Raw genomic sequence first — 12,146 nt, forward strand, 5'->3', positions numbered from 1 at the left:
CCTGGACTCAGACTTGATCTAATGGCTAAGGCTTGTTTACTAAATAACTCAGTAACTTCAATTTTTGACCAAATTAACAGCTGCAAATCACTCTATGAAAGAGTGGGGAAATCTTATTGTATAGTATGTAGAAAACAGCCATTATCAAGAAAGCTTTTCGGGAAATTTATGTTTGCCACTTTTAGAGCATTCCTTCAGTGGTAGTAGAAGGCAGATTCAGAAACATCTGCTACAGTGAGACAACTCACTTTTGTGGCTAAGTTGCTATGAAATGCCGCAGCCCATGCAGCTTTAATATACTTTTATATGGATAAGCCTAATAATCTGGTTTGCTACTGAGTAGGAATTCCTGGATGTCCCTATGAAATATATGTTATGATATCTTCTACCTAATAAAAACTCAAACAATATGTTCTAAATTGCTAAGATTTGCCACTTTTTCTATAAAAGGAGGCATCAATTTATAGTCAAATATAAGTGTTGTTCTACTAGAATAAAAACTGGGCTGTTCATAATGTGTTTTATTGTAAATTTTATTATTGTTATTTAGTTACCCTCTTGTATGTTAGTTTGTGTAATGGTAGGTGGTAGGAAAAACCTTAGGGAAGAGGGCAAAGAGATGCTGCTTGGAAATGGCCAGGTAAGAAGCAGCATAATCTGTAGCTGGATAATGGGTGTGGCAAGAGACTCAAAAGTAAATAAACACTTCCTGGGCTGTAAGGAAGATAAACAGTGAGCAAATGATGCTTTCAGACTTGCAAGATTCTACAATAAAGTAGAATTGGTGTATCTGATTGCTGTCTGGTCTATAGAGTAAGACTGATAGCATTTAACTGGATCAAAGTTTAATCTGTTGCCCTGGGTGACTGTAGTGGGGGTCAAGATGAAGATCACTGAAGTCCACCTCTTTTTGATGTGTAGCAGTAATAAAAAAAGAGGAAGAAGTTCTATGTCATTTTGTTATTTGTCATTTTAACATTGGTCATTTTGACTTTTTAAAAGTTTCCTTGATTGTCAGTCTGTCTGCTTTTCTGACATATATCAATCAATCATTCTTTTTGTGTAAACTTATCTAAGTGCATCATTTCTGTTCCAGTAATCTCGCCTTTCATTAATGATAAATGATTGTCTGTTGGCATATTTTCAAATATATTTTCTGACCCATGTGAATTAGTGATTTGTTTTTATAAGGGCCTAGATCATGCCTTTGATAACTGATCCTTTATAAGAGCTTTATAATCAGAGCTTTAAAAACTGAACAGCTCTGAATTCATGCAATATTTTAGTAAAGGTATATTTCTGTTTTATCTTTAGGTTGCAGTTTTGAAGGAAGTTCATATAACAGCTCAGTGTTATGGCAGAGTCCAAATAAACCCTGTTTCACACTACAGTGTCAGGTAAAAACAAGTATTTATTTGTTTGTTTGTATCCTCCCTTTATTAGTATTACATATAACTTGGAGGTGAATATATTGAAACACACCTTTCTGTTCCTATTTTCCCACAACAACCCTGTGAGATGGGCTGGGCTGAGAGAGAGTGACTGACTTAAGGTCACTCAGCTAAGGAAAATCAGAAGAATCAGGTCAAATGAGTATAAAGATTTACTGCAAGTTTAAGCCTTTTACAAGAATCTGAGCTACTAACGGTTAAGGGGAAATTAGCAGCAGATAAGAAAGGTATTCAAGAAGGGTTGGATTTAAATCTCTTGTGGCTGTACAGGGACTCGTGATTGATGACCTGTTTATCCCTTCCCTCAAGCTCAATCTGGTCATACAGGCGGGACTTGAACTCATGGTCTCTTGCTTTCTGGAACGGTGTCTTAAACACTAGACCAAACATTGAATTTCTGATATTCATAAAGCATAAGAAAGAAAGCAAAAGCAGTCTTCTGTCATTTCATATAGTGAAACTGATGTTGAGTTGGGATTTGCATGAAGAATATTGAAGTTATTGATGAATGGATGGACCTGTTGTCATAGGTGTATTGCTGTATATTTACTCTTAGACTTGCCTATGAAAATAGCAGGAAAATAAAGATTTCTCTGAGGAAAGGTTCAATATATTCTGTGAATGCATTTTTACAAAGAGAAATGGATTCAAGATGTTAACCAAGTGAGATTATGTATATCTGAAATGTTTTCATTAAATCTGATACCAAGCTTAGGTTTCTAATACCCACAAATGTTATAGAATGCATTTAAATCAGTGTTTTTCGAAAAATGTGACCTACCCCCCCCCAAAAAAGTCTTAGTTAAGTTCTGCCCACTCCGTCCCACCATCTGGTGGTTTGTGGCCACCACAGGATAGGAGGATGCACAGCACTGCCATGAGGTGAGGCAAGGCAGGTGGCAGAAGGAGTTGCCAAATACGCACCACAACTACGCACCTCAGGGCTGCTGCAGACAGGCCATTGCCCACTCAGCAATATCTCCTGTCTATTCCATAACCTGGCTGCCTGCCTGCCACTTCCCTTTCACTCCCCCCTGAGCCAGACTGCCAAGCTACGGACCATGGATGGGGGAGGCTCAGTCCCTTTACCTGGCCCCCCTCCATTGTTTCAGAGCAAGGAGGGAGTGAGGGCGAAAAGTCTCCACCACGGTTGTGCATCAGTCGCATCTACTGCTGGAGCTACTTTCTTTGATTCCCCCTGCCCTGCTCTGCAGTTCACCTGACTGTCGGCGGCTGACTGTGTCCTCCTCCACCTGCTGCTTCTATTCTGTGATGCCACTTCATGCTTCCTGGTTCCCATTCGCTATTTCAAATGTGGCAGCTCTGGAGGCCTGCAGCTCTGCCACCGCATTTCAAGTAGATTTCAGCTTTGCCTTGAGACAGGCCTGTTTCAGCATCTGGGGCCCTTGGGAAGTTTGCCTTACTACTTGTTTTTCAGTTTCATTGCATTTCTCCACTGCCATGGAGCTGTAGAGCTTAGAGTACCATTGCCGAGATTCCCTTGCTCCCCCAAAGCGTTCCTTTGCTAATCTGCCTTTTAGCTTTGTTGCATTTCTCCACCATCACATCCAGAGCAACAAAAGAAACTTGTGGAACTAAAAAAAAAAAACTTCAAACCTCTGTGTGTGTGTGTGTTTGTGTTGTGTGTGTTTTGTGTGTGTGTGTGTGTGAGAGAGAGTGAGAGAGCAAGAGCACACTGCTGCCAGCCCTGGTATAACTCTCTGAGGTTAGGTCAAAAATCTCTTTCCCTCCTTCCCTTCCTTCTTCTTTTCTCTCTCTCTCTCCCTCTCTCTCTCTCTCTCTCTCTCTCACACACACACACACACACAGACACACACACACACATACAGGGATTCAATTGGATCACTCTCTTGCTCTCTCTCACTTGCTGTGGTAGCAGTGCTTCGATGCCTGACCGATTGCAATGGCCCCACTTCTCACTTGGCCGCTTTCCCTCTTTCTTCTCCCCCCTCCTCCTTCCCTCGCTCTGCTTTTTAGCACTCCATTGCAGTGCAGCACCTGCAATCCTGCCACCAGCCCAGCCTGGCAGGGGTGGGTGGGAAATCGAGCAATGCCAAAAACAGCTGAAAGTGTGGCATTTAAGCCCTGGACAATTGTTTGAAAGGGACAGCATTTTCTGCAATTCTTGCTACTTGTTGCTTCTAAGCAAATGCTTCCCACAATCTTTTAGGGCTTGATTACACAAAGGCAATTTGCTCTGGAACGGAAGCGGGGGAAAGTTTCTGTGGGGAGAGGTCCTGCCCAGCAGTCAAAACTTCAATGCTACACTTTCAGCTGTTTTCCTTGCCGTTTGGTTTTCCACTCACCAGGCTGGTCTGGAAGGGATTGCCTTCCCCACTGCTATGGTTGGCAGTCACTCCATGAATGGGGATTGACCATTTCCCAAACCTCGCTGCAGTCAAAGTGGATCCTGGCACTGCAATGAGAGATGGAAAGTGGAGCAAGAGAAGGAGGAAGAGGAGGTGGTGAAGGAGGACAAGAAGCAGGGAGAAGAAAGAGGGAAAGTGGCTGAGTGAGAAGCAGGGCCGTCCCAGCCAGCCAGGCATCGAAGTGCTACCACTACTGCCACAGCAGAATCCATGTTTGCATCAGCCATGCTCCCCATAGTGCGCTACAGCTGATCTGAGGCTCACAGGCTGATTTCCTTTGGACCCCTGTTTACCTCCTTCTGCAGCCTGGTGGGGGGTTGACTCCCTGGCCTATGCCTCGCTCCTACCTCTCTGCCTGCGCCTCTCAGGTTCTTCAGCTGTGGCTATGTTAACGCTTCTAAAGATGAAGCAATCTGGCTTGCCCAAGATCAGGTTGGCTGTTGCAGGAGATGGGGGCCAAGTGTGCAGAGGTCACGGCATGGTGCCACCCCAGTCCTCCAGCTCTACCACACATGTAGGATGAGCTTCCTGAGACAGCCAACCTAACCTTGGGAGAGCTGAATTGCTTCAGCTGTGAGGAGCTTGGCCCAAGGTTTCCATCAGGCCAAGCTTCCTGAGGTGCTGGGAACTGCAGCCCGCCACAGCTGAATAGTTTAGCTCAGCTGTGAAGTTGAATGCACCCATAAAGCAATGATACACCTCAAGCGAGCAAGCATTGTGAGCTTTGAAGGTGTGAGTTTAATTTCTGCTCAGAATTCACAATATGCCTTCCCATTGGCAATCAAGGAGGCTAATCGGAAATGTAGGTCCTGGTTTCAGTTTAGTTCCGTTTAGTTTTTAAAATCTTAATCTATGTAGTTTTTAAGGTTTTCATATTTCAATTATTTTAGTCCTTTTAAACTAATGTTTAACAGGTTTAATCACCCTTACTTCCTTTTTACATTTTTTAACTTTTATATGCTGTTCTAGAGATTAACATAGAGGAGCAGCAACAGCAGGAAAAGTGTACACGACTATTACTGTTAATCTTCTCATCACTCCTTATTACCCATCCCCTCCCACTTGTGATTGTAGAACTGTAACTTTGTTGCTTGTATTCTTACAATTTATATTGACTGTTTCCTAGTATGATTTGATTGTTGATTGTACCCTATGACTATCATTAAGTGTTGTACATTATGATTCTTGATTCTTAATGAATGTACCTTTTCTTTATGTATACTGAGAGTATTTACACCAAGCCAAATTCCTTGTATGTCCAATCACACTTGGCCAATAAAGTATTCTATTCTATTCTATTCTATTCTATTCTATTCTATTCTATTCTATTCTATTCTATTCTATTCTATTCTATTCTATTTTCTATTCTATTCTATTCTATTCTGAATGAACCAGGACTGATAAGATTGTTTGGACCTTTTACTTTTTCAGTATAAGTATTTTTTAATAGACCTATGATAGTCAAGCAACAAGCACGCAAACCTCTCTCAGAGACAACATGGCTGCGACAACATCAAGACAACCCAAGATAAAAATTTTTTTCCAGATAATGGATATTTCAAGTAAGACTCCTTCTCAGCTGTTTCGCCGAATTCCAGATAGGAAGGGAAACAAAGGTCTCAAGGTAATGATCAAATGAGTCTTTATTCATCCATACAATGCTCCGGATTCAGGTAATGAGTAACCAAAAGAAATTAAAGTCAGCTCTGGCACACCTCGCAGCCAGAGCTGTATTTATACAACAGTTAACAACTTAATGAGTTTATCTACCATCCAGTGAGCGTTACTGCATCACATCCGATCACCATATAAAACCTTATACACCGTGCTTTTAGCCATTAATTGTTTACCCCTATTTACTATACTTGTACAAAGTATCATATTCCATCATTGTATTTACGCCTATGAAGTACCATCCACCCCTTTCTAGATCGTTAGTTCAGCAGGCAGCATCCTAATCACTTTGTCTACAACCACCCACAGACTGTAACAGCTCAGGGTGTGACGTCAGCAAGGCTCATTATCTCCGTCGAACAGTTGAAGCCCGGGTTGGGTAGTTAACAGGATTCCCCCCCCTCGATAGCATAGTCTGACATGGCACAACGCGTGGTGTCATGGCTCCACCATGCCTTGGAGGCATGACACCTATACTTAATTAAGTATATTATAAGATTATATACTTAAATTTCAGCAAGGCATTCAACAAAGTAGACCACAACCTACTTCTTGGGAAGCTAGAAAAAAGTGAGATAGATTGAATAATCTCTAGATGGATTCGCAACCGGCTGACAAACCATACTCAATGAGTAGTCCTTAATGGGTCTAAGTCTACATGGAGGGAAGTAAGCAGTGGGGTGTCACAAGGTTCCGTCTTAGGCCCAGTACTCTTCAATATCTTCATAAACAACTTAGATGAGAGAATAGAAGGGGAACTTACCAAATTTGCAGATGATACTAAGCTGACAGGAATAGCTAACACCCTAGAAGATAGGTTCGAGATCCAGATGGATAACAGAATATGGTGAAGTTGCTGGACTGAAAATGAATAAAGAGAAAACTAGAATATTAGTTAAAAATGTTGCAGAGAAACAAAAAAAGAGTTGATGGAGAAGATTTAGATAGCTAAGAAAGTCAAATACTTAGGAATCCAGCTAACAGCAAGATGCACAACTATTAAAGAAGATAACTATATGAAACTGTTACAACAAATCAAATTAAACTTGGAGAAATGGAAAAACCTGCAGCAGCTATTGTTGATAGATAGGATAGCCATAATAAAAATGAACATTTTGCCGAGACTGTTATTCCTATTTCAAACAATCCCAGTAAAATTAGGGGAAAAATTCTTTGAAGAACTAAATAAAATGACATTTTATTGGTATGGGAAAAAAGCAAGAATAAGATTGAAACTGCTACAAGATACTAAACTTAAAGGGGCTTTGGGTTGCCAGATTGAGACCTATATCACCAGGGCTCTGTACTTGCCTGTGTAAAAGAATGGGTAAATCTGAGACATAAAAGACTATTAACTTTGCAGGGACATGATCTCCAGGTGGGGTGGCATGCCTTTCTATGATAGGGGAAAAACAAAATACATGGATACTTTCAAAGAAACCTTGTTAGAAATGCACTATTGTTAGGATGGGGGGAAATTAAAGAAAGACATTATATGAAAATACCAGTCAGGCTCTCCACAATAGAGGCACTGATACATCTGAATGTGATTAATATGGAAAAAATTGTACGGTATGACATTTTGAATTATGAAGGGAAACTTAAATCCAAACAAGAACTGACTAATCAATGGATTGATTTAGCATGGTGGCCATATGTGCAAATACAATCAAGATATGAGGAAGATGCAAGAATGCATGGTTTCTATAAAGAACCAACAGAACTAGACAAGATATTACTAGGGACAGATGAAAAATTAATTTAAAAATATATGTAGCTACTTACTGGGTATTAAAATGGAAGAAACAATGATAGGATGGGCTAAAAACTTTGGGTATTCAATAGAATTAGATAAATGGCAGAAATTGTGGGATAGAAATTGTAAGCTAACAATGTCAATGGCCTATAAGGAAAACTTATATAAAATGTTTTATAGGTGGCATTTATCACCAAGGAGGTTGGCAAAGATGTTTGAAAATCTATCAGCTAAATGTTGGAAGTGTAATCAGATACCAGGTTCATATTATCATATGTGGTGTACATGTCCAAAGGCAAAAAAATATACATACTTGGTTAGAAAAAATGATAAAGCAACATATAGATTTGAAACCAGAAAAATTCCTGCTGGGTGTACTACCAGAATAGTATAATGAAGAGAATACATACTTAATTTTACATGTAGTAATGGCAGCAAGAATAGTGTTTGCATGACAGTGGAAAAATTATGGTCTTGACAGAAGAAAGTGTAATAAAAAATATTAGAGTGTGCTGAGATGAATAGATTGATGCTTAAGATAAAAGAAAAGAAGAAATAAAATATTTTTAACATGGGATTTATTCTACCAATGGTTAACTAATAGAAACAGAGGTTAGAAACTAAACAGAATCTAAAAAGATAATAAGAATCTGTATTGGAAATTTTGCAAGATGAATAAACTAATGGTATTATTATGTTGTGATTAATGTTGATATGTTTATTAATATTACTACTATGACTGGTTATTGTTGTAACCTTACTTAAAATCAATTCTGCACAGACAACATGCTGTTCAGATAGATGGAAATTTTTATGTTCTTTAAAAGGAAAATGTACCAATAAAACATGATCTCAACCAGAAAAAGATAAGGACAATAATAAAAGGAATATTTAAACCTACTCAACGGAAAACTTCAGTTCATGGATGATGAGGAAGAGGTAGTCCACCAGTTTGCCACCCTTTGCCCAGGAGATCAAGAGATAATATTAAAGAAGATTGAAATAATTGATCAAATGTTGAGGTTGACAACTAGTGCAACAGAAAGCTTGAATGTTTTGCTTCTTTCTGGCAGTTCCTCCATGGAATTGCTATCAAGTCTGGCTTCTGAAAGCATCGAGCCCCAATAAATAAAAAGAGAAGGTGGACCAGTCCAAAAAGAAAATGAAAAGGAAGAGACATCCAACAGGATTAAGAGTACAAGTCCAAATTAACCATCCAGTAGGACAACTAGACAAAGAGAAGTAAAGCCAGACTCCCCGCCCACCTGAAGAAATGTCAGTCTTAGAGAAAAAGCACTGGCAATGAAAATAAAGATGAGCAACAACAATAAGATTTGCAATTCATGAAGAGAAATTCCAAACCTCACCATAACTGTGTCTATATGGGAAGCATAATTAATATCTACCCAGCTCCAACATCAAGTTGACATCTGGCATTCTTATTACCTAGCAAACAAACCAAGCCAGATCACCTTGCCTCTGGAAATCCCATTCAGATGATGACCTGGAATGTGGTTGGCTGGAAAGAGATGGTTGATAGTGGACTAATTAACTTTCTCTCTAGATTCGATGTAATAGCCATTCAAGAAACCTGGTTAACCAAAGTGGACGAACCAGTACAACTGCCAGGCTTTCAGGGATGGGCCTTCCCAGCCCAAAAAACAAAGGGAGACCCTCTGGTGCAGAGGTCCCCAACTGGTGGTCTGCGGTCCACAAGAAAATTTTTGTGGTCCTTGGCGCACCCGGGTGGAGGAGCTGCTCCGAGATGACCAATGAGCCAATCTTGTGACTAGAGCTCTGGAGTACAGGATTGGCCAGGCAGCTTGTGGTGGGGCTGGAAATCTCCGCTGCAGAGGGATGAATCTGCAACTTTCAACTTTGTGTAGGAGGTGCAAAGTGGAAGGAGCAATGCCACCCTTGCTGGCCAGAATGAGATAATGGTGCTGTTGTGGTAAGAGGGGCTGGGAGTGGTAGCCCAGGCAGGCCAAAGCAATGCATGTTGGCAACCCGCTACTCTTTTGTTCCACTGTTGTGGCTTCCTGTTGGCTGAATCCACCACTGGCTGGCCCCGCCCCTCACCCTCCTCTCTCATTCACTCCTTGCCTGGCTGAAGAAGGGAAGGCCGGGGATGGAGATTCAGTCCATATTCCAAAGCAGGAGTGAAGCTTCATCTCTTGCTGGGTCTTGCAGGCATTTCTTCTGGCCTTGTTGGTGCTGCACAACTGGGAGGTGCACAAGTTCCTCTCCATCCCAAAACACTGGCTGACCTGGCTGAGAGAAATGAGAGAGAGAGATGAGATGAGAGATACAGAGAGAGATGGGAGAGAGAGAAAGAGAGAGGAGATTAGAGAGAGAGGAAAAAAGCGATGAGAGAGAAGTGTATGTGAGAGAGATGAGAGATCCTGGTGTTTTGTTTTTTGTGGGAAACAGGTCCAAATGGCTCTTTAAGGTTGCAGAAACAGGTGGCCAAGCTAAGTGCCTGAAGGACTCTATTCAGTCACTGGGAGTCCAGGCATTTCAACGAGCAGTGCGCTGGATTCATATTAGTGGTCCATGGGATTTAAAATTATGAATTTAGTGGTCCCTGAGTCCGAAAAGTTGGAGACCCTTGCTCTGGTGGGTTATTCATTCTTTTAAAGCAAGAATTGCAATGGCAGAGGGAGAAACTATACAATGAAGACAAGTATTCATATTTCCTAGATGTTAAATTTGGATATGAGTTAATACTGGTAAATGTGTATATCCCTCCAAAATAACCCTTGTATTATAACTCCAAATACTGGATAAATTTGGAAGTTATCGTAGATGATATATTTGTATTGTACCTTCAGACCATAGTGGCATTATTAGGAGATTTTAATGCTAGGTTATGTCCCTCTTTGTATGAGTTGGCCCAGAAGAAGGGAGTCCCAGGGAAGTTTTTTGATAACCATCCTCAGTGGCTCTCAAGAGACCACAAAAGTAACACTGCTGGCGTGCTCCTAGTCTCCTTAATTTTTAAGAGTAATCTCCAAATTTTGGGAGGTAAGGATAAGAGTTAAACATATCCTTATATATACTACACAGCCCATTCAAGCAGTGTCCTGGATCTCTTTTGTGTGTCTAGAGATAAGATCAATCTTTTCTCAGAGGTTACAGTACACTTTATTGATGATAGCAATTATCAGCCTGTAAATACGACATTGTGAGGCTGCTCAAATTTAAGACCATATAACATGGCTGACAGATGGCTCACCGAAAAGGTGGAAGTGACCCAAAATAAAAGGCTAATTTGAGTTAAAGTTTATACTAAGGCAATATCAGACTGCCTTAAAGCAGAGAATACTACCAACTGGGCTAGAACAAGCCAGTCAACTCCTATTGACTGGCAGTCAGTCTTCAATGCATTCCCTAATCTTTGTAATATCCTGAAGAAACACCTAAAACTGAACCTGCTACATAAAGAGCCCGAGTGGGTAGATCCTGTAGGTTTGATCCAGAAAGCCAGCTGCCGAAAAAGAAATTGAAGGCAGCCATGAGGCTTGCACAGAGGAATTCTACTGCTCATATACAAGCTGAGATGTTGCATACAAGAAGCAAATATTAAAAAAAAAAATTAAAGAAAAAAGTTCTGCCACCTTAATTTGGGCAGAACTTGAATTGGCTGCTAAAAGTCATAACACAGCAATATTCTGGCATTTCAGTAGCAGGAGTTCTAAAGGAATGGAGATTTGCATTTCATATACCAATCTCTGCTGAAGAATGCGAGAACTACTATCAAAGTTTGTTTGCCTCAACAGAATATGGTTTGTTTGCCTCAACAGAATATGTACAGAAACTGCCTCTAAGCAGTGAACAAGCACTCTCTAAAACCATTCCCCTTTGGCCACAGGCCTCTCTAAAAGAGATACAATCTATTATTAAATGTCTAAAGAGCAATAAAAGCTCCAGATGAGGATTTTCTACCAGCAGAAATATTTAAGAACTTCGCTGACTGGTAGAGTCCATTATTGGCAGGTCTGTTCACACATAAATAATACCTGCCATATTCCAGTCAGCTGGAAGATGGCAATAATGGTTCCCATGTATAAAAAAGGGAATAAAAAGGATCCTAGTAACTATAGACCCATCAGCCTGATCAATATTGTTGCTAAATATATGCAAGGTTCTTTCTGAACAAAATGGAAATCTGGGCAGAGGAAAATCATATCCTCGCAGAAGAACAAGCAGGCTTTAAACAAAGCCAATCTACCATTGACTGCTTTGTTCTGAATCATCTAATTGCCAAATACGCCAATAAGAGGAGACCCCTATATGCAGCCTTTATACAGCTTACAGCGGCATTTGGTAAATAGAGATGTACTATGGCATAAACTGACAGCTCTTAAAATTGAACCTAGACTACTAATCCTAATTAAAGCCCTATATACAAATGCTTGCACATGCCAATGATCCTAAATAGAAATTGTAACACCTTGCTCTATGCTGATGATATGATCCTATTATCGTACTTACAAGTAGGATTGTGGAGGCTACTAAGGAGATTTAGCTACTACTGTCAGGATTACTATCTAATTATTAGCAAATCCAATAAAAAGTTATGGTGTTTGGTAAACAACCAGAGACATAGATGGCAACTAGACCGAGAAGCAATTGAATAGGTTAGCACCTTCATCTACTTAGGCATAATTTTTTTCAAGACTGGACTTGTAACTATCAACAGAGCACACTTGGAGCAAAAGCTCCCTTGAATCTATTACTTAAATTAAAGGATAACAGTTACCCAGGCTCCCTAGTACCACTAATCAAAGTATATAAAGCTAAAGTAATCCCTATGCTCCTATACGGAGCTGAAGTTTGGGGTTTACACCCTGTTACAGCTTTAGAGCAAGCACA

The 12,146-nt window shown here is 40.3% G+C and overlaps 1 protein-coding gene across 1 annotated transcript in view; it reads left to right on the plus strand.

Moving 5' to 3' along the window:
- The window catches only part of BMPER (BMP binding endothelial regulator), a 534,092-nt gene that overhangs the window by 159,809 nt on the left and 362,137 nt on the right, over positions 1–12,146 (plus strand). The window contains exon 4 of the mRNA XM_087918003.1: positions 1,315–1,397. Coding sequence (XP_087774129.1) covers positions 1,315–1,397 — 83 coding nt within the window. The remainder of the gene's footprint in view (positions 1–1,314; positions 1,398–12,146) is intronic.

The sequence above is a fragment of the Pseudonaja textilis genome, chromosome Z (assembly GCF_049901715.1).
Source record: "Pseudonaja textilis isolate UNSWEBS1 chromosome Z, rPseTex1.2, whole genome shotgun sequence".
Classification (NCBI taxonomy): Eukaryota; Metazoa; Chordata; class Lepidosauria; order Squamata; family Elapidae; genus Pseudonaja; species Pseudonaja textilis.